At 40.5% G+C, this 25,444-nt stretch overlaps 1 protein-coding gene across 1 annotated transcript in view; it reads right to left on the bottom strand.

The window, feature by feature from the left end:
• Nucleotides 1–204: 204 nt before the first annotated feature.
• The window catches only part of gpat2 (glycerol-3-phosphate acyltransferase 2, mitochondrial), a 36,287-nt gene continuing 11,047 nt past the window's right edge, over nt 205–25,444 (bottom strand). Inside the window, exons 9-22 of the mRNA XM_072386856.1 lie at nt 23,013–23,192; nt 21,537–21,635; nt 20,522–20,604; nt 18,890–19,005; nt 18,726–18,796; nt 18,310–18,470; nt 18,113–18,216; nt 14,240–14,424; nt 13,633–13,710; nt 12,544–12,666; nt 4,152–4,272; nt 3,791–3,859; nt 3,372–3,427; nt 205–684 (exon numbers count right to left, since the gene is read on the bottom strand). Coding sequence (XP_072242957.1) covers nt 568–684; nt 3,372–3,427; nt 3,791–3,859; nt 4,152–4,272; nt 12,544–12,666; nt 13,633–13,710; nt 14,240–14,424; nt 18,113–18,216; nt 18,310–18,470; nt 18,726–18,796; nt 18,890–19,005; nt 20,522–20,604; nt 21,537–21,635; nt 23,013–23,192 — 1,563 coding nt within the window. The 3' untranslated portion in view covers nt 205–567. The remainder of the gene's footprint in view (nt 685–3,371; nt 3,428–3,790; nt 3,860–4,151; nt 4,273–12,543; nt 12,667–13,632; nt 13,711–14,239; nt 14,425–18,112; nt 18,217–18,309; nt 18,471–18,725; nt 18,797–18,889; nt 19,006–20,521; nt 20,605–21,536; nt 21,636–23,012; nt 23,193–25,444) is intronic.

Raw genomic sequence — 25,444 nt, forward strand, 5'->3', positions numbered from 1 at the left:
GGCATCGATCGGTCTCGCCTTCGTGATGTCCAACGGTTCATGTCAAATGCTTTCCAGGTCTGACTCAGCAGAAAGTGATCTACATTCAGGACGAGAGCCACTGAAAATGATGAGCAGTGTGGAGAGAAGCACATTTAATGTACAACTGTAAAGAGTTAAGACAAAGTTCGAACTCTTGTTTACTGTCAGTTTGATTATTCTTTAACTTGACATTTTCAGGTGCAACAAACAAAAATGTGAGCAGCTTTTATCAAAACGGAAACATATTCAAAACACAAGGTGCGCTGGGCAGCATCGTCAAACAGCCCTCAGCTGATTACAGGGACTTCATAATCCTCGTCTCCTGCGGCTTTATGCTAATGCTATTACTGGGGATGAACTTAAAATCAATGCCTCGTGGAAGAAATCAAAAATGCAATTACCTTAAGACATGCTTATTTCAGCGTGTCTTTGGGTTCTTTTTTAAACTGAACAGAGGCTCCCTGACAATAAAACAAGATGAGGTTAGATTCTCCAACAGAACAAAGCTGAGTGAAGGTCTTGAGTCGCGCTGCACACTTAAACGCATTAATTGTAGAGGTACTGTGAGATGAAGCGGTGCAGTTTCTGCCTGTTCTCTGACAGCTGGAACAAAGGACTGACACCCAGGAAGATGCCTCCCGTCTGACGCTCCTCCAAAAGGACCTGAATTGAAAATAATGATCATAAACACAGGTTAGAGGACACTGCAACCACAGTCCTTTCTGTTTAATAACCTTTATTTGAACAGTATGAGGGCTCAGCTTTTTAACTCGAGAAGTGTGCTTTCCACACAATCAAAAAGTCTAGTAAGAGAGGAGATGAAAACAAAACCCTTCATTACACTCAAGAGTAGAAAAAACAAAGCTCAAGATGTTACATAAAAAACCCTTATTATTCACTGAGCTAGGTCTGAAATAATGAGGCCAACTTCTTTCACAGTTGCCTCAACATTAGAGACACATTTCCTCTTTATTTGACCTGTAGGTCCATCACGCCTCTGATGTCAGGCAGAATTAATGTCAGACAGTAAAGACAAGGATGATAACGACCAGTCCTCACTGATAACCTCGATAATAAACTTAACAACTGCCACAGGGGATCTTGGCAGATATATGGGTCAATGATGCTCTATTTTTAAAGGAAGTGACTCCAAACCTGCAGAGGAAACCGAAGGGAACAATTGTCTACTGATCTGAAAGGCTGAGTACTGAATTACTTATTCATTCCAGCAGAAATTTATATATATATATACAGAAGGATACGTTCATAAAAAATATTGCATCTTTTCAGTCTGTCCTCTACAGTGGATATTTTCCCTCCAGATGCCAGTGTTAAGCCAAGCACCTGGGGTACAATACTCGTTCATTATTTTCTGCTGCTGTTTGCAGAATCTGCAGATGGCAGAGACAACACATGCTTGTATTCTTATCTGTACAACAAACCATTTCCTACCTCTGTTCCATCAACTGTATGAAATACAACTTTCACAGACGTCGAAAGTGCCACCGTGTGATAATCCTTCACAATAAACAGGCAGACTTTGCGGTCTAATCAAAGTTTCCGTGGTCCTGCATGTTTTCATATCAGACCATCGCACCACCCACAAGAAAAACAGGAAACACACAAGCGAGCAGTCCTAACAAATAACTTTCCATACTTGTCAAAGTCCAGACAAGAATGCAGATAACTTCCTTCAGTCATCTCAGCAAAACTCAAACTTCTATGTAAAACAAACAAAAAACCCAAACTTTTCTTACAAATAAATCCTGAGAGCTCTTACTGATGTGTTATTTCTTCTAAAATTATATTAGAAAGTATTTCTAAGGCAGGAAATCCATCCTTTTGTAGAGTTATACTACTAATACTGAAGTAAGTTGTAATTAGGTTTAAATTTTAGGAGGTTGATTATAAATAAATAGACTATTTGTTTAAAATATATTTTACTATGGCTGTCATATAAATGCAGAGAGTTGAAAAGTCTCGATAATGTGCAAATTTCTTGAGCCAAAACTCACTTCTTTCAACAAAACATGTAAAAGCATAAATGTGAACAGTTTATGAGGCAAAATCCTTGCTGGAACAATTCCAATTAACTTGAAAGTCAATACTTGCTTCGACCACTTTTATCCTTTAACACAGCCTGAACCCTCTCAGACGAGCGTTCCATCATTTCTTTAAGTAGCCTTCAGGACTCCTTCTCCAGGCTTCTTGAAGGACTTCCCAAAGCTCTTCTTTGGATGTCGGCTGCCTTTTGTTCCATTCTCTGTCAAGATGATCCCACACTGCTTCAGTCCACTTCTTGTGTCATCTGGCATTCCTAGCCTTTTCTCCCCATTTCCTTTCATTAAGAACGGCTTCTTGACAGCCACCCTTCCATGGAGGCCATTTCTGATGAGGCTTGGGCCAACAGTAGATGGATCAACTGAAGGTCCAGATGCATCTCTCAGGTTCTGTGTCACGTTTTCACTGGATTTTTTCCTATTTTCTTTCTAGGACATCACTTTCAGATACTGTCCATCTGCTGTAGATAGTTTTATCAGGTGTGACATTTCTTCTTTTCTCCTCCACTTGTCCAGTTTCTTCATACTTTTAAGGTCACGCTGCACATTGCGCGGAGACGTGCCAAGTTTTCAGCTAATGGCCCTTTGTGAATCATCTTGCTGGTGTGAAAGTACCATCTGTTTGTCTGTCAAACTGCTATCAAATGATGTCTTTGCAAAAGGCTACTAAAAACTTCTTTTTTTAAGCTTGAATAACAAAAAAAACAACAAAAGCAGGAAATGTTAGAATAAAAAAAACTTAGATCTACAGAAAGTCAGGAGAACTATTGCTCATGTCCAATAGAAAAGATATGAAAGTCTGGCTCCTTGGAAGCAAAATGTAAAGAAATGAGGCTCAAGACTTCTACACAATACTGTTCAAAATAAAAATGAAGCATTGAGAGTAATACATCACTGATTACAACCATTTTCATTTGAGGAGGTTTTGTTACGCTACACAAGGACAATAAATCACTTGTGTCCCTGGCCTCGTGAATTCTTTTACGATTGAATATTTCTGCCAACAACAAGACTGGATATGGCTGGCTTCTATTTTTACAGCATTAAAATCAGGTTGAATACATGCTTGTGCAAAGCTCCAGGCTCCAGAATATATTGCTTAAAAGATTATTAGTTTATCAGAGAAGATGCAGCATTTCAGGTCACCAGGGAACAGAATCATTTTAGAACTGAACTTCTGGACGGCTCGATTGGTGCCCTAACTTTCAGTTCTGAGTGAAGCTCTAATTCTCAGCTGATTTAATAGACTGACATAAACACACACGCAGACACACACAGTTTGTCACTCACCCCGAGGTCTATTAGTGTTCTAACTGCAGTGTGTGCTGCCTCCTCTGAGCAGCTCTCTGTGAGATACAGCACAAAGGCACACATGAATCAAAAGAACAGGCAGATAACCAATATAGAAATCCAGGTCGGGATAACAGAACAAAGCCACTACCAGTGGGACTGTAATTTTCATAGATGTATTATTGGGGGGTGCCATTTGGGAAGATTCTCACTGTCTTTTGTGTTATTTCAGCAATGTGAGAGCATGTGATGTGAGTGTGGGAGCCGCTCTGTGTTTCCTCTTTAGTCTGTGCAGATTTGTTACAACACACACTGAATCAGTGGGAAAAGACAAGGTGATAGGCTTTTAAAGTTACGACACAAAGAAACCTTTGTGTGAGTGTGTGTATTCGGGGAGAGAGATGTCAGGTCGAGCTCACCGTAGTGCTGTTTCTTCTGATTTGCTGTATCACGGAGGTAGGAGTGTATCTGAGACACAAACTCTGCTTCTGCAGCAAGACAGACAGGAAAATGAAGGCATTACTCCAGCAAAGTGTCTGCTGAGATAGTGGATGGAGTGTTTATGCTCCAGTGATGTGCTACCAGGCTGTAAATTTGTTGCTGGTTCAGTCGGTCACTGCAGATAGTTTAGGGTGAAAGTAAGAAAATCTGAGCAACGTCGGCATTCAGTCCAACTCCAATACTTTGGTTTAAAAGAGAACATTAAATTAAAAACCCTTTCATTTTCTTTTTGTCTAAACCTTAAAATAAATGTGTCAATTTTAAAGCAAAGTCTCTTACCAGCTAGAGAAGTGCCTATGAGGTCCAGAGCAGCAGTGGTCCAGCACAGCGCCCTCAGATGTCCAGCTAGCATACTGCAGAGGAAGAACAGCATCTCTGGACACTGACTTGGCTGGCTTATCTATAAAATTAGGCAGCGAGGCACAGCAGAATAGGTTACAAATGGTAAAGTCTGAGTGAGGGAGTGTAGCAATGAAATCATTTCTCCAATAAAAAGAGTTGACAGTTCAAATTTGCCATCAGGAGGATTAAGTATGTCTGCAGGATGCAGAGGTATCACACTCCGGGACTGCAGCATTTTAAAAGGGAGTCCCGCTGTAAATCTTTTTGAACTGCTGCAGGCTAAAAGAAAATTCTCACCGTAGCAACTACACTGCACAACAAGATGGCAAAAGTATTCGGACACGTGTGATTTTTAGGTCCATCTCATACTCAAACCCTGTGCAATCTATGATATCAGTCAAATGCTCGGACAAGACTACTCATTTGAAGGTTGTTTTCTTTACTTTCACACTCACTTGGCTCTTGTTTATCTGTTGAACTCTGTCCTTTAAATACCAAGATTCATGATTATGCCAACTATGTGTTGTTCTACATTTGTAGATCGCTTTGGATAAAAGTGTCTGCTAAAAGACAATGTACTGGAAATGTAAAAAGTGTAAATAAAGTAAAAAAAAATCCTTAGTAGGAATTTACATTCAGTCTAACTGACCACAATATGACAAATTATTGTTCATCGATTAGTGTCTAATGTGTCTAAAGCTTCAAATAGATGTGTTTAATTTATTTACCACAGTAATTATTTCACTGCAGGGGAGCTGGATGCTAACCTGACAGCTGCCTTAACACTCCACAGTGTCAAAGTGTTTTAAGGACACTATGGATTTTATTCCGAACCCAGGATGAATCCACCTGATACTGGTGACAGATCTGTCGTTAAAGCAGTTGCTATAAAGTCGTCAGATAAACTACCCCTTCTAGTCCAATAGACGAAAGCTTAATAAAGTCTCTAACAGTGAAAGTTGAAAACATCACATTAAAATGTGCTTATTTAGAGTTTCCACAAACATTTCTCTCAGGATTTCTCTCATTTCTCAGTGGTGTTGATTAAGTCTGGTGAGGTTAACTTCTGGATAAAAGTAAAACAGTCTCCACAGCGCATACCATCACAGATCCTCCACCTTCCATTTAAATTCAGACTCAATTTTCATGGATTTAAAGTAAATTAGTTGTGTTTCTTGGTCTAAGCAGTTCTCTTCCTCTTCCTAATCGTCCTCAGGAGTGGCAGCTTTTCAGCAGCTCGACAGGGAAGGCCTGACTCACACAGTCTCCTCTGAACACTTGATGTTAAGAAGTATCTGCCATTTGAACTGTGGGAAGCATTGATGTGGGCTAATCTACCGCAGGGGAACTCCTGGTCTACTTCTCCTGAAGCGGGCTGCTTGAGAGCAAGTTTTATCATGTTTTTTTAATGGTTTGTGTGACTGCACTCGAATGAGACATTTTTTTATTTTATTTTCTGAGCTGACTGACACTCAAGTCTTAATGTAACAATAAAACATCACTTGAAAGAGTGTTCACATCCTTTTTCCTACTTGTGTAAACGTCTTTATCTTTCAGTCCACATTGCGCTCCTTTCTGAGAGTGCTCCAGCTATTTTGAGATGGGTGTTGTCAAGGTCGCTTTTTTCAGGCAACCAATCATAGGGGCAGAAAGTACAATCAGAAGTGTCCCAGAATGATCAACTTGTTCTCGCTGGGTCTAACGATCTGGTGGGCTTGACATAGGCTACAATGTGTCAGACAGAAATTATGACAACAAAAGAAACTCTCATTTACGGCACCTGATTGGTCAACACTAAATATCTATGCTGGTAATGTTCATAATTTGATGGTGATGAGCCTTAAACAAAATGCAGGTGCAGCAGATCACACGCACTCTCTGGGGTTATTCCTCTCTGAAAGGAGTCTTAATTAAAGTTGTTCCAAGTTCAACCTTAAACAGGACTAGATCTGGGCTCCTTTAAAATGGCAGCACTTACACAAGACTATGATATTTACTGTACTGTGTCTCTGACGCATTGTGTCATACACCGACCTTAACCTGCACTGCGGCTGTCAGAATGAGTTGCGACGAGCTCATCCACTGGCAACAGGAGCACAAGCGTCCACCCTTTGGTGCACATGGTGGAAAAATATACAAACAGCAGGCTGACAAATAGATCATTCGAAGCCAAGTGGGGAAACTGCTTCATCATAAACAGCCAAGTGCCAGAGTCTTTGTTTTAAAGATTGAGTTAAAAGTTACATTTGGCAATGAGCAAGGTATTTAAACTGGGGATTTAATGAAAGCACTGCCATTATAATAATTTAACAGAGAAATAAAAGAGAGCAGAGATTACATCTAAAGTGCAGCTGGTTCTGTAAAACTGTGCTGTATACCTTCGGTATCACACAGCCATATTAGAGAAGTCTCCTCAGGGATGATTGCAGCAGGTATCATAATCTGCTTCTGTCATATCCACATGTGAACTTGGTCTAGATGTTGGAAGCTGTATTTTTTGTATTCGTACTCGTTAACAAATTTTTTTCTTTCACAAAATGTGCTTAAAAAGGCATGAATCAAAGTGATATTTCACTCAGCCTTTCACTGTAAATGGAGCTCCTCCAGTTAATGAGCAGGTGCCATTTAGCAGATAAGGCAAATTCAAGCTGTGCTTAAACAGTAATTATGTGAAAATGTAACATTTAAAATCCTATGAGCACAATACAATCTAAAATCTTAAAAAAATAAGCTGAGCAAAATCAAAGTGACAGTTATTAGTGGAGCTGAAAATGCTTTGAAATGAAAACTTTCTGTTCGAGACAAAAAAAACAAGGTGAGACAGGTTGCTTTCTAAAAAGAAAACATCCTACAATCCTTATTCTAAAACATCAATAAAAACAGAAGGTCACAATTTGCAAATACAATAAACCAAAGTTTTAATCGCAATAGAAAATAGAACAGACCAAACAAAAGTTGGGGCAGGGAAAACAAAAGGGTGGAAAAACATGATATGACTAATGAGACAAGAGCACCTCAGAGAGGCAGAGTCTCTCAGGACTAAAGCTAGGCAAAAGTTAAAAAAAAAATAAAATAAACTGAGGACGAACATCAAAAAGATGTTCCTCAATGTAAATTTGTGAAGACTTTGATTATTCTATCATCTACAGTACATCGTCAAAAGATTCAGAGAATCTCAAAACATCTATGGGCATTTTTCTACCGCAGCAACGGTTCGGAGGCAGAATCCAACTTAGAACAAGTTCTGTTTCCACCACCAAACATTTTCTCCAGCACCAAAATACTGGTGTTACACAAGCAACTCTTTGCTGGGCTACAACAAAGAACTGCTTATGCCAGGGGCTGAGGGCAGGATTACTGACCCCAACCAGAACAACTAAAATATTGTGAATGCCATATTTAAAAATTGAGTCGATGAAAAAACTATTAGGCACTGAAGCAGCAGTGAGTGAACATGAGCAGTGTTCCTCTCATTTTCCTCCTGTACAAAGTTTTATATCGCTAGTCGCATGCAGAGAGCTGCATTCACAATCACCGCTTGCAGCTACATTTATTAAGCTTGTAGAGAGTTTTTATGAAGTGAGCTGGTATTTACAGATCCCACTTGAAGTACCATGCATTATTCCTGCTTGTATTGCCATTCATAAATACCAGCTGCTTACTGAAGAAGACTTGTGATATCAAGACACCAGTTTGCTGGGAAAACAAGACGAGCATTGTTATCCGTTGTTTTGGTTTTTTTTGTGAAGATGTAATGACACGGCCTGATTGTGGAAAACTCAACCCGTTCTTAGCTAGAGCCAACCTATAACGTGTTCTATTATCAGCCGTGCATCTGCTTTGGTCATAAAGGGGGGACCTGGACACCTCCTTTTGCTTCTTGAAGATCATTTAATTCTCATCTGAAAAGCTTCCTTGATGCTAACCAGCTGGTGGGGAGTTTCAGGCGTATAAGCTCAAATTGGGACATTAGGAGAGTTGTTAAAGTGACACAAGAGAAACTCAAGCTGTTTTATCACATAGACACCAGAGATGCTCAGGAGAATGTGGGGACAGTTTGGTTTGGATTCTTTTGAGAGTTGCTGTTCACACAGTGGGAGGCTTTCTGCTCGAGACGTGTTCTCGGGGCTGGAAATGTGAGGGAGGGGGTGCTTCTGGATGCTTATGTTCTGGAGATTGTCTAAAGGGGCTGGATGGAAAATCTCCACAAGAAGTCACCCGTAAAACATTTCATGACTCTAGTGTTTGTGAGTAAAAATGGTTTTAGACACCCACCCAACCTCTGGGTCTTTCAGATAATTGTCAGCTGTGAGTTGTTGACCAACTTGTTCAGGTCCAAGGCACGAATGGTTGTGAAACTGCCTGGAGAGGAAAGTCAAGGTTTCTTTGTACTGCTGGTCAGGTGATACCTGAGGCCACCTCTGTTTAAATTAGATTTTTCTCATCTCACATGAATAGTTTCATGAATAGTAATCCTCTTTCAGACTGTCTTTTCTGTCCACAATATGTACATTACTGGCCTCCAAAGAGTGTCTCCTCTCCTTGACATGTAGCAGCACCGCTGTCTTGACCTGGAGCTGGTTTTCCAGTTTCAGCTGAGGGTATTGTTGGGTTGTGCACCAGGATATTGTGTTTTGAGAAAGTCCTAAGTTATAAAATGACTCCCCATAATAGTCAAGACCTCTCTGCTAGATGCTGTGCTGCTCTGTCAAGATTACTCAGCTGACTTGACAATGGCCCAGTTCGGGTATTGGCAAGTTTAAAATGTTTCCTTGATGTTTTTTTGCTCCTTGTCCCTCAAACAGTCAGCCCAGTGTTGAAGAGTTCCAATGACAGCTGCCGGTGTGAGTGAAAAAGGGGGGTACCTGATATAGATATGTGACAACACCGTGGTCAAAATCCAAACTCATGAAGTAGAGGCCTTCACTGATTAGATCAGCTTAGTAGACAGAAGACGAAAGCCTCAACACTGAGGTACATTCTGCAGCTACACAAACATATTGGTGCCTATGAGACTGGTAGCCTTCAGATCTTGTAAGGCACCATCAGTGAGAGAAGACCTAGGACTGTGAATGAGTTAGTCTCCAAAAGGTCTAACAAATAGTCTACTTGGTTCCTTGGCATTGGTCGACTGTTGTTAAAAGAAGAAGGGAAGATGCATAGTGGTTAACAAGGCCCTCTTCCAATAAATGTTGCTGCCATCAAACTAAAGCCGAGCTAAGATTTTTCATGAAATAGTAAGTTAAACATTTGATATGTTTTCCTGTGTTCCAGCATGATTTTAATTTGGGTTAATGAGATTTGCAAAGACTGCTGGGTCCAACACCACTACAACCACCATCCTTCAATATTAGGTCATCAGAAGGGTGCTTCTGTTTTGTTAGCCATTGCATCATTTATCCAGCAGAGAGTTACTTGAGCTGTTAACCGTCTTTATTTGAGTTTCTCTGTCTGTTCAAATTAGACACATCATGAATTATTTACTTAATTTACACATAGAAAATGCAAGTGCGTTTGGAAAAACACAAATATGTTTGTGAATAAAATAAATCCCTCAAAGTTTGGGTGTTTGGGAGTAAAACTAATCTTTGAGCCTCCACAAAAGCAGGTTTTTCCTGAGAGTTAAGCACTGACTTAACTTGGACTACTGCCAGGCTGCTGTGAAAGACCACCTGAACTGAATTCATCCAGGCAAAAGTGGGGGTGGTTAGGGAATATCTTCTATCACTCGGTACGGAGGTGTTTGTTGTTCTCATTCAGAACCTGATCAGAGGGCAGCGGAGCAGAGGCGTAGAGTGAGAGCAGAGTGTAAAAAGAGTGTAAAAAGACTTTGAAATATTGCGTAAACTTTGGCAGGGATCTTTGTTCGGTGGACAAAGATAAAGTCAGACACATGTTTGTTTACCAGTGTGGGTGGCAGTGGTTTTACTGGACAGCTCAAGTCAACCATCAACTTTCCTGTGGCAAAAGCAGTAATAAATGTTTTTGAATGGATCCGTTTTAATAATTGACAAGCTATTCATGATGCTCTGTATATTCCGTTTTAAATAAAGGTCAATAATGTATCTCCACAAACCAATATTATAGATTGTGTTTGAAGTACAAAAGAAACAACAGAAGAGATGCTGCCTCTTTTTCAGCGCACAGGCTTCCGGGAGAACTGATAAATGATTCAGAGCTTTCAGTTTTTCAGCTTTAAAGGTCTCTACTGGACAAATATTCGCATGAAATGCAGGCAATATAAAGAAGAAAACAGGTCTGTTTTTAAATAAATAGGTAATCCAGGAGGCTGGTGACTCAACATTAGACTTCTCCTGTCAACAAGTTGAAGTCTCCTTGAATAACACCTCAAATATCTACCACTGCTGAACTAGTGCCTTACAGGACAGTGTTATACACGTGTTATACATCAGCTTGTTTTATCTTGTATCACGGTGTGGGGAGAGTAATCCGTTTCTACATCCCTCAATGAGCACTCGCCTGTCTATCAAGGACAAAAAGCAAGTGTCGCTTTCAATTTCAGGGCAAACACAAGACTTCTTCTTTACAGGTAGGAGTGCTTTTTATGAAAGTAATACCACCATATGATGTTGTTGCAGATCTCAAAGCCAACAGACACACTTTTTGAGCTAGAACCCTCCAAATGACAGGAAAATGCCCAATAGTGCCTTAGATTTTGAGGGAAAACCAAAAGGTAGTCGGCCTTTAACTTGCCTGTTGGTTCACATATTTTACAGTGGAAACACAAACGCCACATCGATGTGCACAAGAAAGCTTTGTAGCACCAAATCCGTGTCATTAGTATTTAGGGTTTCTTTCCAAATAACAGGTTTTTGTTATTTGGAAAGAGTTTTACCTAATTTGCCTTCAAAGAAAAATTCACAGCTAATAGACATTTATTAATAAGCAGCATACTGTGATAAATTCAGCTTACGCTTTTAAGGAGTTAGCGGGAGACAAAAGGATGGTCAGACTCAGCAATCCTACCTCAGTTTCTCTGGAACCTGCACAGTAGTCTAGTTTAGGGTTACACAAGTTTCAGTTATATTCAGGATTAGTAATAGGTTTTCAATATTCTCGGAGGTAATGGAAACACAGTTTTGTGTATGTGTGAATAGGTGAGTGGGAAGCAGATTGTAAAGCGCTTTGGATAAAAGGCCTATATAACTGCAGTCCATTTCCCAGAATGATCTAATAACACCTGAGGCCAGAATGTCCCATCATTTGTAATTTTTGAGAGCTTGCAAAATGCTGCAAGTGCATGACCTCTTTTTTTTCTCATTTTGGATGACAAGCTCCATTTTAGTCCAAGACAATTCACACTTTACCCATTTATTAAATATATACACAATGTTGTTGAAAACCCTGAAAAGCAATATAAATACAGGGGTGTCGGGATTTAAACACAACTTTAAAAAAAATAGCACCAAATGTTAACAACTATGACCTCGTAAGACAGGGAGGTCACAGGTAGTAAGACTGGCTGCTGTCCACTTTAAAGTAACTTCTGTTCCTGCCTGCAGATTATATAGAACAAGTTTACAAAGAAGGAATTTCAGGATAGTAAAAGCTGATCATGTTGGAAGTGCACTCAGCACATTTAACACTCATTGACTATTGACGTTGCTGTTGGTTTCAAATCAAAACTCTTTAGTGAACTTTAACCTCAACGCTGGCGACAATGTGTGGAAATTCACTTTGTGTTATTCTTGAATGGTATCAGCACATTCTAATTATACAAACAAGTGCTGGACACATTGTTCGACAGTACGAAGCCTCTTCATTTTAAAACAATACCCACAGCATCAACAGTTCCTTACTTTGTAACCAGAGGGCTGAACGGAGCAACAGCAGGTTTACTTTTTCTGCCAATCAGCACGACAAAAAAAAAAAAAAATCTTTCAAGGTTTTGATCTTTTAATGTGGAAAGAAATTGAGAGGGGATTGAATAACGGTTCTACAGACGTTATCCTAAAGTCACTTGACAGTTTAAAAGACTTACACTCCAAAGCCCTGTGGAGCAGTGGTTGTTTGGTCCCTTTGAAAGAAACCTGGCTTTGAAAAACATCACATGTGACAACAGTTAGGCTTCTTTCAAAGATGACTCGCACCACTAATTTGCATTCAAACTATGCGATTCATCTGTGCAGGAGCTTTTGTAATGTATATTAAGTTACTTCAAAGTTCTTTTTCATGTTGTGTTTCTGGTATTTTTGTGTCCTGTTGGCAGTTGCTCAAAGGGTTTGAAACATTTGTCCCATCTTATAACCTCGTGTTTCCTTGTGGCATATCAAAAAGCTAAAGTGGCCCAGAAAAGCTGTGTATCTACCTTGTACGAGCGCAGGTCCTGATCCTCGCAGTCAGAGTCGCTGTGATAAGGGTCGTCACTGGTCGCCCAGGTCAGAGTACCTTCCCTCTTCCAGAAATCACAGATGGGAACGTCTCTGGCCATCTACGTAAGATGAAGTACAAAACAGACTACTAATGGAGGCGTCCTACACATATAAAATACAGCAAAACAAAAAAAGTCTGAATAGGGTAAAGAGCACTTTTATGCATGTCTGTGGGCTTTTTTTCTCAGACAACCTAAATGGACTACGTCATATCTAACGAAAGGGACAGCTCCTTCTCCTCACTTTTTGTCCTTTCCTTGCACAGACTTGCTCTAATAATACTCTTGAGTTATTTTAGTAAGACTCCAAGCTGAAGTTTTTAAGTTCCCTTAGTCAATTCTTGGAAGCTTTTTGAAAACAGTCCCTGGGGTGATTTTGTGATTTTCCATTTCAAAATAATTTTGCATTTGCTGTAAACTCCCCCTGAACTCACTCCGCACCTTTGTGGACTATATATACTCCACCACAAACACTGGACTAATGGCTATTTGGAAACATTTCACATATAACAGTGAGCTAACGTAAGATTAAAATAGGCCCGTTTTGTGAATATGACCCTCCGTCATGCTGCGGGGCATCAAGAATGGCAAGTTCATCTATGAAAACCCTGCCAGAGGGTTCTCTCGAAAAGACCAGAGTTATCTGCCGTTACTGTTGACGTGATTGCGTTGTCACAGGAGGACGTCAAGTCTTAAATATCACTTGCTAGCAAAACAAATGGCTGATGTAGAGATCCCCATTCCCTCGCACCAAAGGCAGATCCCACGGAGTAGTTTGGACAACTCTAGCTGCGGTAAGGTTAAGCAAAGTTACAATGTGTAAGATTAGTTTCTTAATGTGTGAATGTTATTCATGTGAAAGAATGTTGCATTCGGGTCAATACGCCCTACTGTTATTGCGTGTTGGATCTGAGGAATGCTGCAGGTTTATATTCAACACACATCAGATCAGATGTTTGAATAATGAAATGAACTGAAGGCAACACAAACAGAGCACAACTTTTAGAAATCTGTAAAGTTTCTTACTTCTTCCATGATCAAGATGCCACAGCGGACCAGACTATCAACAGCGTCCAGAGCAAAACTCTGGGACGACTGACAGGGCTGGAGAGAGCAAGAATGGGTTAGCTCGATGTGAAACACAGTTCAGGTGTGAAACACAAGGCAAAAAAACAGCTTCAGCCCATCACCTGTCTGAGAAATACAGTGAGAGACAACTGGCAGAGAGCATAAGGTGCACGGTAGAGACGTAGCTGAGATCATAGAGGGAGAAAGAGAGGTGCCCGGCAGGGGGATGAGAGCGGGGGAGATAATTTAATGTGAGAAATGGGGTGAGAAACAAAGCTACAAGCAAAGGAGACAAGAAAGAGCAGCTGCTGAAATGAAAGGTGGGCAAACAGAAGGAAAAAGTATTACCAGCTCAGATTCTGAGCCCTTGAAGTCAGTCTGATGACGCACGTATATACACAACCGCGCACACACACCCACACGTGCACACAAGAATACAATCTAAAACCTCTCTCTGCCTGAGATAGAGGCAGCAGAGCAGGATGAATGGCTGTTCAGCTCCATTAAACATCCATTGAATGAGACACACTGGGTGTGTATTTGTGTGATATGAATACAAACTCACTGGCATGACGCCCGGAGGCAGGAGATGGCAAAGCTGCAAGGCTCTCTCCGTCAGCTCAGCCTGGCAGAGCACCACATCAAACTCCATGTCACCTTTGACCTCCTCTCCCTCCACACCGTCAGTCCTCACTTTGCTGCTGACACCACTGAAAACCACCTCGCAGAGCATGGCTGACACCGCACACGCTACAAAGAAAAACACCTGGCTGTTAGGTCAGGGACATACAGGTGTTTGGCATTATCCAAGCTAAAACAGGCCTGTAGATTACAACTTAACATGACAAGATTTGGTTGAAATATCTCAGTTAGTGACTGCTGCCTCAGTCCTGCTCCACCAACAGACTCAAGAACTCTTTTGTCCTATCTAACACAGTCCTGAGATAAAGAATTGGTCAATGAGGTTTCCACAATTCATTTATGCCACTAGTCCTTATTATCCAATTTTTTGTTGTGCTGGTGGGAAAATCCTAACCAGACTGTTTACATCCCTAAACCTTGCCGCCTTCCTATGTTACAAAAATTAAATCGAGGCAGTTTTAGTTATACATAAACCATTTTTAAGGCTGAGTTTGGCATTTATAAGAAGGCTCTTAAATCTGCCAAAAATATCCAAACAAGTTGTATTTATATAGCGCCAAAACGCAACAAATGTCATCTTGAGGCACTTCAATAACACCGTCCAATTCAAACCAATTAGAGTCCAATTCACTGTAATTATAATCATAATCCAAGCAAATCCTATTTGTTAAATTCAAAATGAGTCCATTTCATAGATACAGAGCCAATTCAAAAACAATTTCGTAGCTAAGGAACCCAACAGATTGCACCAAAACTTCTCTTCAGTTCAATCTCCCGTCCTGAGCATGCATGAGGCGACTGTAGAGAGAAACAACTCCCTTTTAACAGGAAGAAACCTCTGGCAGAACCAGTCTCAGGAAGGGTGGCCATCCGCCTCAACCAGCTGGGGTTAGAGAAGACAAAAAGAATAGGGGACAAGAAACACTGTAACACCATTCAAAGGATACCTGCTGAGACAAGTTAATGACAACAATAATCCCAAATGTACATAATGTCATAGGAGGACATAAAAGGGGGAGAGTAAAGTGAGGTGTGACATAAGAGGTCCCCAGCAGTCTAGGCCTATAGCAGCTTAACTATGGGATGTTTCAGGGTCACCTGAGCCATCCCTAACTATAAGCTTTATCAAAGTTTTAAGCCTAGTCTTAAAAGTGGAAAGGGTGTCTGCTTCCCGGACAGTTACTGGCAGCTTGGGAGGCAGACCCTTAACTGAAGGGTTATCATACTCTTAGAAACTCTGGAAACCACAAGTAAACCTGCAGTTTGGGAGCGAAGTGCTCCGTTAGGAAAATACGTAACAATGAGCTCTTTAAGATGTGATGGAGCTCAGTCATTAAGAGCTTTATATGTGAGGATAAGAATCTTAAAAGTCTATTCTGAATTTAACAATTCAGAGCCAATGAAGAGAAGCTAAATCTGGAGAAACATGATCTCTCCTGTTAGTTCTCATCAGAACTCTGGCTGCAGCATTTTGGATCAGCTGGAGGCTTTTCAGAGAATTTGTGGGACTGCCAAATAATAAAGAATTACAGTGGTCCAATCTGGAAGTAACAAATGCATGAACTAGTTTTTCTGCACCACTCTGCGACAAGATGTTCCTGATTTTTACAATATTACGAAGGTGAAAGAAGGCAGTCCTGGGAACCTGTTTTAGCTGAGTGTCTTCAGCATAGCAATGAAAATTTAAGCCATGCTTTCTAATAATGTTACCTAATGGGAGCATGTTTAAAGTGAAAAAAGTTAGCCCAAGCACAGAACCCTGTGGAACTCCATAACTTACTGTGGTGTGTGAGGAAGATTCTTTGTTTACAAGAACAAGCTGTAAATGTCTTGAGTGCCTTTTAGACATGTCCCATTAGTACATTTGCATGCACTGTTATGGTGACTAATTCAATGACACTGCTGTGCTCGTCCCAGTACACAAACACAGGTGGGAAACAATAACCGACCTAAATGTGTCCTGAGTCTGCTACAACAGGCGGCAACATGCCCCTTTTCATCCTGTTGGTCTTTTTCCAGTTGACCTATGACAATAAAGACTAAAAAAAAAACAATTAAAAATGAAAAGAAATGAGCAAACAAACAACTTAAAAGATGGCAAATTAGTACCATATCGATCTGTGAGTTGGACAGCTTTACAGATGTGTACATCTCATACACGCTGTGTGACTTATATTTTTATTTATATATATAAGTAGCTTTGGATAAAAGCGTCTGCCAAATGCATAAACATATTTGTTTTATCTAAAAAAATGAGTTGCATGTTAGCGGCTTCATCTGTTATTCACAGAGTGCCGAGGCTTTAGGTAAAACAAGACTCCCTGCCGGAGTGACAGGGTGCGCTACAATGACTTTGAAAAACTTGATTTCATTTGCCCTGAGGTGTAAATATATTCTAAAAGCCCAAGTTTTAGTTGGCCCAACACAAAAAGTAAATGTTAATTAAACGCACCAATGTGGTGCTAATGGGGGAATTCGTTAAAAATTGCAAACATAACTGAGGGAGAGTAGGTAAAAAGAAAGATTTAGTTAAGATGATGCCACACAATATCCATCGGCTGTGTGTTAGCTCATGATACAGTCTCTGAAATACATTTCTTAACACATCGGCCAAGGTTACCAACAGCTTCAGTATTTTTGAGATGATAAGGTGTTACCTTGAATACAATCTTTAAGAGGCCAGAGAAAACTTTGAAGGTAAATGCTTGATCTGAAAAATTCAACAGGATTCAAGGCAAATATGAAGATTTAGGACATTTTCCAAACGTTTCAACCAACTGAAATCTCATCAGACTCCTCACTTCGCTCTCTCCACAGTCCATTAAGTCTAACTCCTACTTTGCCAAAGATTGTTTCGTGTTTGTGCATCATTTGAGCAACTGTAACAGTTTGGTTGGACGATTAGAGTGAATTTCAGGCTCTGAGCCAGTCACAGGCAGAGCATGGTGGGAGACAGTTTGCTCGTTGAATGACAAAACAATGCAGCAGAGATTCTCAACACAGTTTAGGAAGTCATAAAAGTGAAAATGTACCTGCATTTAGCACTTAGCAGGTGTTCATTTCAAACCTTGACACACTGCAGCCAATTTCCAGCTCTAGTCAGCCTTGTGAAGACATATTCATACAAAGGCCTGCGTGGGTGCAAGTGACATAGGGAGACTTGTTTTTTTGTCATCAAGTTTGCATCATTTCCTAAATTTTAAGAACCAGAGGCAAGTGGTTGTAAAATATGGACAGCGTGTAATTGGACTTCTGTGAGCTTTGAGCTATTTGGCCACAGGCAGAGCTGTAGATCACCGTAGTTGTGCTGCACAGGAATGTTTGTTAGGCTGCAATTATCCTTTCAGGTCAATGTGTGTTGGCTGTACGCAGAAACAAAAGAGGTTTTCCATCTCTCATGATGCACATCAACTGTTTGCATAAAAAAAAAAAAGTGAAAGCTACATCAAGCAATTTTAAACATTTTCTCATGAAACAAAGTTAATCTGAAATCTGCCTTTCACATCAACGGCTTGTAATGCTCGACTCTGAAATGTAAGAGAGCACTGATGGAAACAAGTCCACTCCTGTCCTCGTGTCACTTTTAGAAGAATAAGTAAAATAAATAATTCTAATTCAAAATGTCATCTCCCAAATTGCTATTCCACACTGACATGCCAACACTCAGAGTAACTGCCAAGGCCTCCCACGGAAAATAAGGAGCCTGGAGAACATTTGGATCTCGAGATGTTATTTAAGCTCATGTAATAAAGAATTCTGTTAACTACACAAAATACATGAACTAAAAGTCGCTGACCTCCAACCGCTTCTGATATGAAGGTGTGTGTCACCGTCTGGGCCTGGAGAGAGAGGTGAAGCGTGGCAGCGGGAGACGGGCGGGGCACAATAAGAGGGTCGGACCTAACAGAGACGGAGCTTTCAGCGACAGAATATATAGGAATTTTCCTTTTATGTTTATTGGCATGTTTCTTCTTCCTTTGATAGTAAACCAACCTTGATGGTGCTGCAGCAATGATGAGGTGAGGGGCGAGCAGAAAGAGGGAATAGTGGACAACCTCCACTAAACTCCCCCCAAAGCCTACATCTCGATTTCTGAACAAGAGCTCCTCCGTGAGCCAAGCAACGTCACGACACAGCGTGGACGCTCTCACGCCCTGTGGAGCGGAGGAAGAGGGGAACATTTCATGTCGAAAATCAAACAGAAACATTAACCATCTGGTGACGTTAGTTATAGACCTGTGGGTACGACTCAAAAATCACTGTCACACTCTACCACCAGCTCAAAAATCAATTTTGCTTATGAGCCTCTCGGAGAATTTATGTATACTTAGAGGGGCAGAGGCAGAATTCAGTTCATAAAGCACCAAAGGGGAGCTTAGGGGACACCAACACAGGAATTAAACATGTACCTTGCGGTGTCTGTACAGCAAAAGACTGGACACAAGGCTGGTGGACATGACAGCTGCGCAGGAAGTTGCCGCTAAACAGACATACAAACATAAGGTTTGCATAAGATTAAAACAAAAGGCTGTAAAGATTAATTTATGATTCAGTTATGTAATGCTGGACTTACAGAAGATGAGGTGGAGGATGACAGCAACACTGAGGTCTCTCTCTGGATGACTCTGTTCGGACACATAAGAAGGCAGGAGCCACGACATCCGCCTCTTACCAAACACACTTTTAGCTCTTAAAAGGAAAAAGTGAGAAGAAAAGGGAGGATGTTTGTACTATTTTCCAAGTCTCCGTTAACATTTCAGAAATTATTTAATAATGTCTTTTTTTTTTTTTTTTTTTTTTAACTACGAAGGCCCAAAAAGTGAGTTAACCACAGGAAATGCTGTTTATTTGTCACCGCACTTAATATTAGCCGGCGTTCTCAAACATATGTCCGGAAAACAAAAATAACGATCGCGTAAGTCATGAGTCTTTTAATAAAAAGCAGCAACAAATAAATATCCAAATAAAACACGTTTTCATCAGAACAATAAGGTTTTTTTATGTCACTATCATCACTACATCAGTGGCTATGCGGCCGCATTTCTCATAAAGCAGCTGTTCAATGTTTGTTGGACTGCACTTGCTGTTACCAAGGTAACCACAGTTTTCATGAAGCAAGGCAGAAATCTGAGGGATTATAATTTCATATAAAACCAACAATATGCGAGTTTATAGAAAAGACCCACTGTAGGCCTTTAGCCATTAGAGAGTGTTGCAGTGAATCGCAGTCATTGGCGAGGCAGTCGCAGAAAAAGATCAAACAAATCAGTGTTTCCAAGCATTATTTCCTCCAACTGAGGGGAAAAAATACGGAAAAGCAATATTCCATGTAAAATCTGATAAACCAATCAGTGAATGAGTGAAAGCCGAATTAATCAGAAATTTACGCATTTTACTTGTTTTTTTTAAGCCTTTTTATGTGAGGCAACGCCAGCTCAACATGACTATTATATAGGCATCTTAGCTCTGTGTGTGTGCGTGTGTGAGATACGCAGAAGAGTATCAGAGTGTGTGTCTAATCTTGGTTTGATGATGTATAAGACTTACTGACTATGACACTGTTCATCCCAGCCAAGAATAGATAAACTGCTCTGACTTTGTGCACATTAGTCAATAAATATTCATATGTGAGGACTTTTCATTTCTCCTGAGCCACTCAAACGTCCCCAATGCAAAAACTGCACAGGAAAAGAATAAAAGTGCTTCAAAAAGTGAAACCTCAACAGCCAGCAGTAGGTAGCACAGCATGATTACTGCGCGGACATGCACAGAGAACTAAAAGTGTGCACGTGCTGATAACAATTTAACTTAACCACAGCTCTTTTCCTCTACTCATCCGCCTTATTTTTCCATTCAAGCCATTTTTTCGGCAACGCCCTCTCTTAGAAGAATTAAACACATAATGGAAGAAGCAACTCCGCTCATTAGACGCTGAGCAGAGATTGAGCGGGGATGTTATTTTCTACTTGTTATCTTTTTTGCTGGCAGACTGTGTAATGCTGATGGTAATTGGATCGGGTCTAAGTGGATGAAACTCTGATCAGAGGTTGCATCATATCTGTGCCAGATTCAAGGTTCAGAGGAGAGTTCTTCAAAGTTTAAGATAAAGAAACTTCAAAGATGTCAGATAAAACTAAATCCCACTGTGGTTTGTTCACATACAGTATTAACACGCACTCGTGTATGCAGGTGGGGGTTTCATTACCTGTAGTTGAGGATAACAGGCAGCAACAGGTCCTGTAGAGGGAGCCATTCATCTACTCTGCACCTCCCAGACTCGCACATCTCCTACACACCAAAAGGATGACGTACACACACATGCACTCTCAAAGATCTGGAAAATAATGGCTATAAATCATTTAATACTGATGTTCTAGTCAACTAAATTCAGAAAAGTAGGAGAAGTCTGTATTCCATAACTTTTTGCTGCATCTCATTCTTCCAATATTAACAAAATATATGTTTCCAGATTATTAGATATACGGCGCAAAAACTAATACTGCCCGATAAAGCTACCCTGTAATTAATCCTTCTTTCAGGAAAGTTAGAATATCCATGTGGCCAGAGACGCATTAATTTGGATTTTAATCACTTTGGAGGCAGCAGTTTGTGGGATACTGACTTATGTTGCATAAAATGAGACGGTTCTAATATGCTTAATATGATATTGCTCCGTTCAGGTGAGTCTACATTTCTTTTTATGCCTCAAAGAAGCATCTGCTGAGGATAGAGTTTAAACAAAATAACATTTTCCACACTCATTTGCAAAAGCAAATTTTACTTGAAAGGCCGGCAGGGTTTACAATGAGGCGTACTGTTTGGCAGTTCAAGTATGAGTAAATCAATGGCACTCTGTCATGGGGGGAGCCAAGACGAGCATATAGAAATCTTTATGCTCGGAGATGATTCTTTTGTCTATCTTGTCTGGCACTGAATGTGAATAATCACTGAGTAAAAGAACTGTCAAGGTGCTGTTAAAACCCTAACTCATGTCTGCACTGATATCTGTGATATTCTAAAGACTCGAGACAAAAACAACACTTTGCACATCTATCACCAGAAACAGGCACAGTAAAGGATAAATCAATCAAAGATGGCGGAACTGACTCGCCAAAAATGATTCATTTTCAGCATTTAGGCATTGGACCTTCTTTAGGGTCTCAAACCTAAAAGTTTGGGAACAAGTAGTTCTTTAAGGATATGATCCTTCTGCTTCACACCTTGAGAGAAAAAGGCTGGGCCAGATGGATCCTCACACTTCCGTTTGGTTTCTTCCACAAAAGAGACCACAGCCACTGCAATGCAGATCTTAAATCCACCTGTGTGGACACATTGTTACGTACAGAAAGTTAGTCAGTATGTCATAATGAAGTCTTTGTCTTTAGGAGGGATGTTCCAACAGCAATAAAGCTAATGAGCAGGATGTAGTGCATGAGAGGCACTAAGATAAACAGCCTGTCTATGAGTGTGTGAAAGAACTGTGTGCACGGTACTTTATTTGTGTCATGTCTGAATAACAGAAGAGAATTATGGGGCAAGGTCCTTATTATTGCAATTAACACAGAGCGACACCCACTCTTTAGTGAAGTCTCAAAGTGCAGATAACAGAGGGCAGGTTTAATGGAGACTAATAGCCATCGCCATTTCCTTGAAAAAATTAACCGCAAACCTCAGCTCATCAACGAACGCTGGCCTGAGAGAAATTAGAGAGCAAAGTTGTGAGAGGCTCTAAAAGCTGGATCATCACTGAAATGTTTTTTCCTCTAGACCTTAGGTGGGACACTGTGAGCCACACTGATATTCTGAGCCTTAGTGAGAAATATTGATTGTGTGGTACGAAATGACTACATTATAACGGCCTGGTTTGTTTCCGTTATGGAGAGCCAACAGACTTTTGTGGTGGGGGTGTGATGATACAGAGGGCCTGTACTTTTACTAACCTGTTGTGTGCCTGCAGTGCACTAAGCAGGTGGAGTCTGCACACAGCTGAAAAAGTGGCTCAACTCAGGCGGTGTGTATGCCTAGATTCAGATGGTGTATACAAACAACCACAGGGAAGCCTCAATGCCAAGCAACCATATAATCCTACACTGACGGCTCTGTCAGATCAGTGTTCCACGTAAGTCCAAGTCTCAGATACAGAGACTGGGGTAAGAATGAAACATTTTCTGTTTGCAGGACAGCTTTCACTCCTGACAGTAATCTAATCATTTTGATACTCAACATGAACTCAAACTGGGTGATTTTTAAGCAAGTCATATGAAGCCTTTTCAAAGGATTTTGTTTAGCAGATTTAGGGATTTTTTTTAAAGGTGGGCCAAGGGGAAACACAGGAAAAGTGAGACATACTAAATTTTAAAACAACCAGGAACTATGTCTCATTGTTCAAATTCAAATGAGTTATGACTCTGCAATTTTCAATTCAAACTGCTACATTAACTGACCCCATGAGCTACATGTTATACCAAATCCTACCACCACAACTGCTTCTTTGGATGATAAACAACCCAAATCATTTAACCAAACTACTTTAACTTCCTGTTTGTCGTCAAACACCAGTATGCACTTGTTCCTTTTGCCTCACACAGCATCTCTGCCCCATATGTCTTTCTCTAGAAGTCTGAAAAACCCTGTTCAGTTACAGATGGCTCTTATTAAGTGTGTGTGCTTGGAAGTGTGTGTTTACACGCATGGACCTTTATGTTGGTCTTGGTAACGCAGTCATACGAGATGCCCACAGGGACCAGGCTGATATCGGGGACAGATCCCTCTTTGATGAGCTGCCTGATGCGAGCCAGCCACTGGCCACCCTGACCAGACTCTGCTGACACACCAACACTTAACGCCTGATCCTCATGTAGCAGCTCACGTAGCAGCTGAGGAGGCAGAACAGAAGGGAGGAGGAGAGAGAATGATGACAAAGAAAAAGGTCTGAAAAGTCCTGGCAGGGATGGAGCTATTAGCATACAATAGCTGCCACACATTTTAAAAAATATATATTTGCCGTTTAGCGAACCAGACCTTGAAGGCAATACAAAGACACACGGTCAGAGAATGGAGGGCGGCTGAGGGATGACAAGTCAAAACAGAGGGAGCAGGATAAAGTGCAGAAATAAAGAGGGACTGCGGGGAACACTTTATGACATTCAGAGATACTTCCCTTGCCTCAAGTACTGTTTTCCCCTTACAGACAAGGAAAATTCAATTACCATTGAACAGCAGCTAAGCAGACCCACACTCAATAAACAATAAAGGTCTATTAACACTGAAATACAACCGATAAACAAGCCTGCCCTCTCACGCAAAGCCAATATGCTTACTCACATAAATGGTCAATGAAAAAACCAATAAACTAAATAAAAATAAAAAAAACTACTGCGTCACTAATAAACAACCTTCTTATGCGCCACTGTGGCCGCTGCCTTGGATATTAATGTCAGATTGGTTTATTTTATTGAGCTTTGTAGTCCAATATTGATCTTCATAAAGTCTGTTACTCCTCCAAATGAAATGTGCCATTAGGACAATTGATACAAAGCACCAACGGCTTCTTTGCTTATCACAAACACAACGAGTTACAAATGACTATCAGATGTTATCATCATCATCGTTTTCAAAAAGAAATGCAGGCACCTGAGCAAAGAGGAGTAAGAAGGTGCGTGAATCTATAAAAGATGTGAGTGAGAGGGTGCAGCAAGAAATGCAGACTATGAAAAAGAGAAAAACTTTCCATCGGAGACAAACAACTCGTGCAGACCTGTCGTGTGCTCACAATCCCACCAGCCACCATGGTGTTTTTTTTACATTTCCCCACCCTCTGCTTATTGCATTCTCACTCCAGCCAACTCCGAAGCTGAAATCTCTGCAGCACAACTCAAGCCCCCTGTGGTAATTTCAAGAATGAATAGAAACTGGGATGAGGCTAAGGAGTGAGGAAGAGAAGGAGAAGACAGGTTGTATTCTGATTGAGGAGTTGGCTGTGAAAACACTGCACCCTGGAGAGCAATGTAGAGTATCTGTGAGAGAGCATGAATTGAACCGAATGCACAAAAACTAACAGCTAAATTATATTGACAGGTAGCATTTTTACTGCTTCGCCTGCAATTTCATATAGTTACCTGCTCTCTGGATCTCCTTTTAAGCACAAACCTCATGAGCTTTCTCTCTGAATAAGGGCCCTGTGCCAAGTTCCTGGTCTCACATTCACAACCAATAAGCACCTTGAACCAAGAGGGCTATTAAGATAATGTGCTAACTTGTATCAACAGTTTAAGAGTTCAATTAAATATCATACTTTGCAGACATAAGTAAAAATAACCCTAACTGTAAATCGTCATTTACCAAAGCATTTAGGTTATAGTTCAACATTAACTTTGAGCGATAATTCCATGCTTTGATATCAGGGCATTCACATCCAAACTGGAGGAAGGATTTAAACTCATTGATAAGCATAACCCTCGTTTTCAGGGAGATCCCATGTAAGTGAATAATTGACCAAATCACGACAGACCTTGTGGGAACATCAGGAGCAGCCAAATAAACTGTTTGGTATATTGTGAGTGAAAAATAAAGGATCAGAATCACCGATCAGAATGCACAAAGGCTCAAATATCACAGAAATAACTAATTATTATCCACGTCTACCTCAAAGAAAAGACACTCGTAAGCCCAAAGCATGATGCAAGGCATAAATCATCATCTGTTACACAGGTACAGGTGATGTGATGGAGTCAACATGCACAGTTTCCGTCGGCACAGAGACATTTGTTGTTGTTTTTTAACAATGTGACAGAAAACGCTTTGATCAAAGCTGATTGGAAAGTGCAATGAAACAGATGAACACCGATCCAAAAACCTGCAGTTTTTGAGTGTACGGAAGTTGAATATTGGGCCAACTGAGCTGCATTTCACTTGCCGAAGATAAAACTAACTGAGGGCAGCGTAAACTAGACAAAGCATCACATCAGGCAGTTTTTTCCTAAAAACAACTCTTTAAAAATCAACATTTTATTCAAAGACATGTTCATTTGTTTAACTGCATTTGGGCACCTAACAGAGGGCTCCGCATATAAAAAGAAATTCCAATTATTAAACCATCCTTTGGATCTCAGACACCTCAATTCAAAGA

This window comes from Leuresthes tenuis, unplaced genomic scaffold (genome assembly GCF_036924035.1).
Source record: "Leuresthes tenuis unplaced genomic scaffold, fLeuTen1.0.hap1 SCAF_6, whole genome shotgun sequence".
NCBI lineage: Eukaryota > Metazoa > Chordata > Actinopteri > Atheriniformes > Atherinopsidae > Leuresthes > Leuresthes tenuis.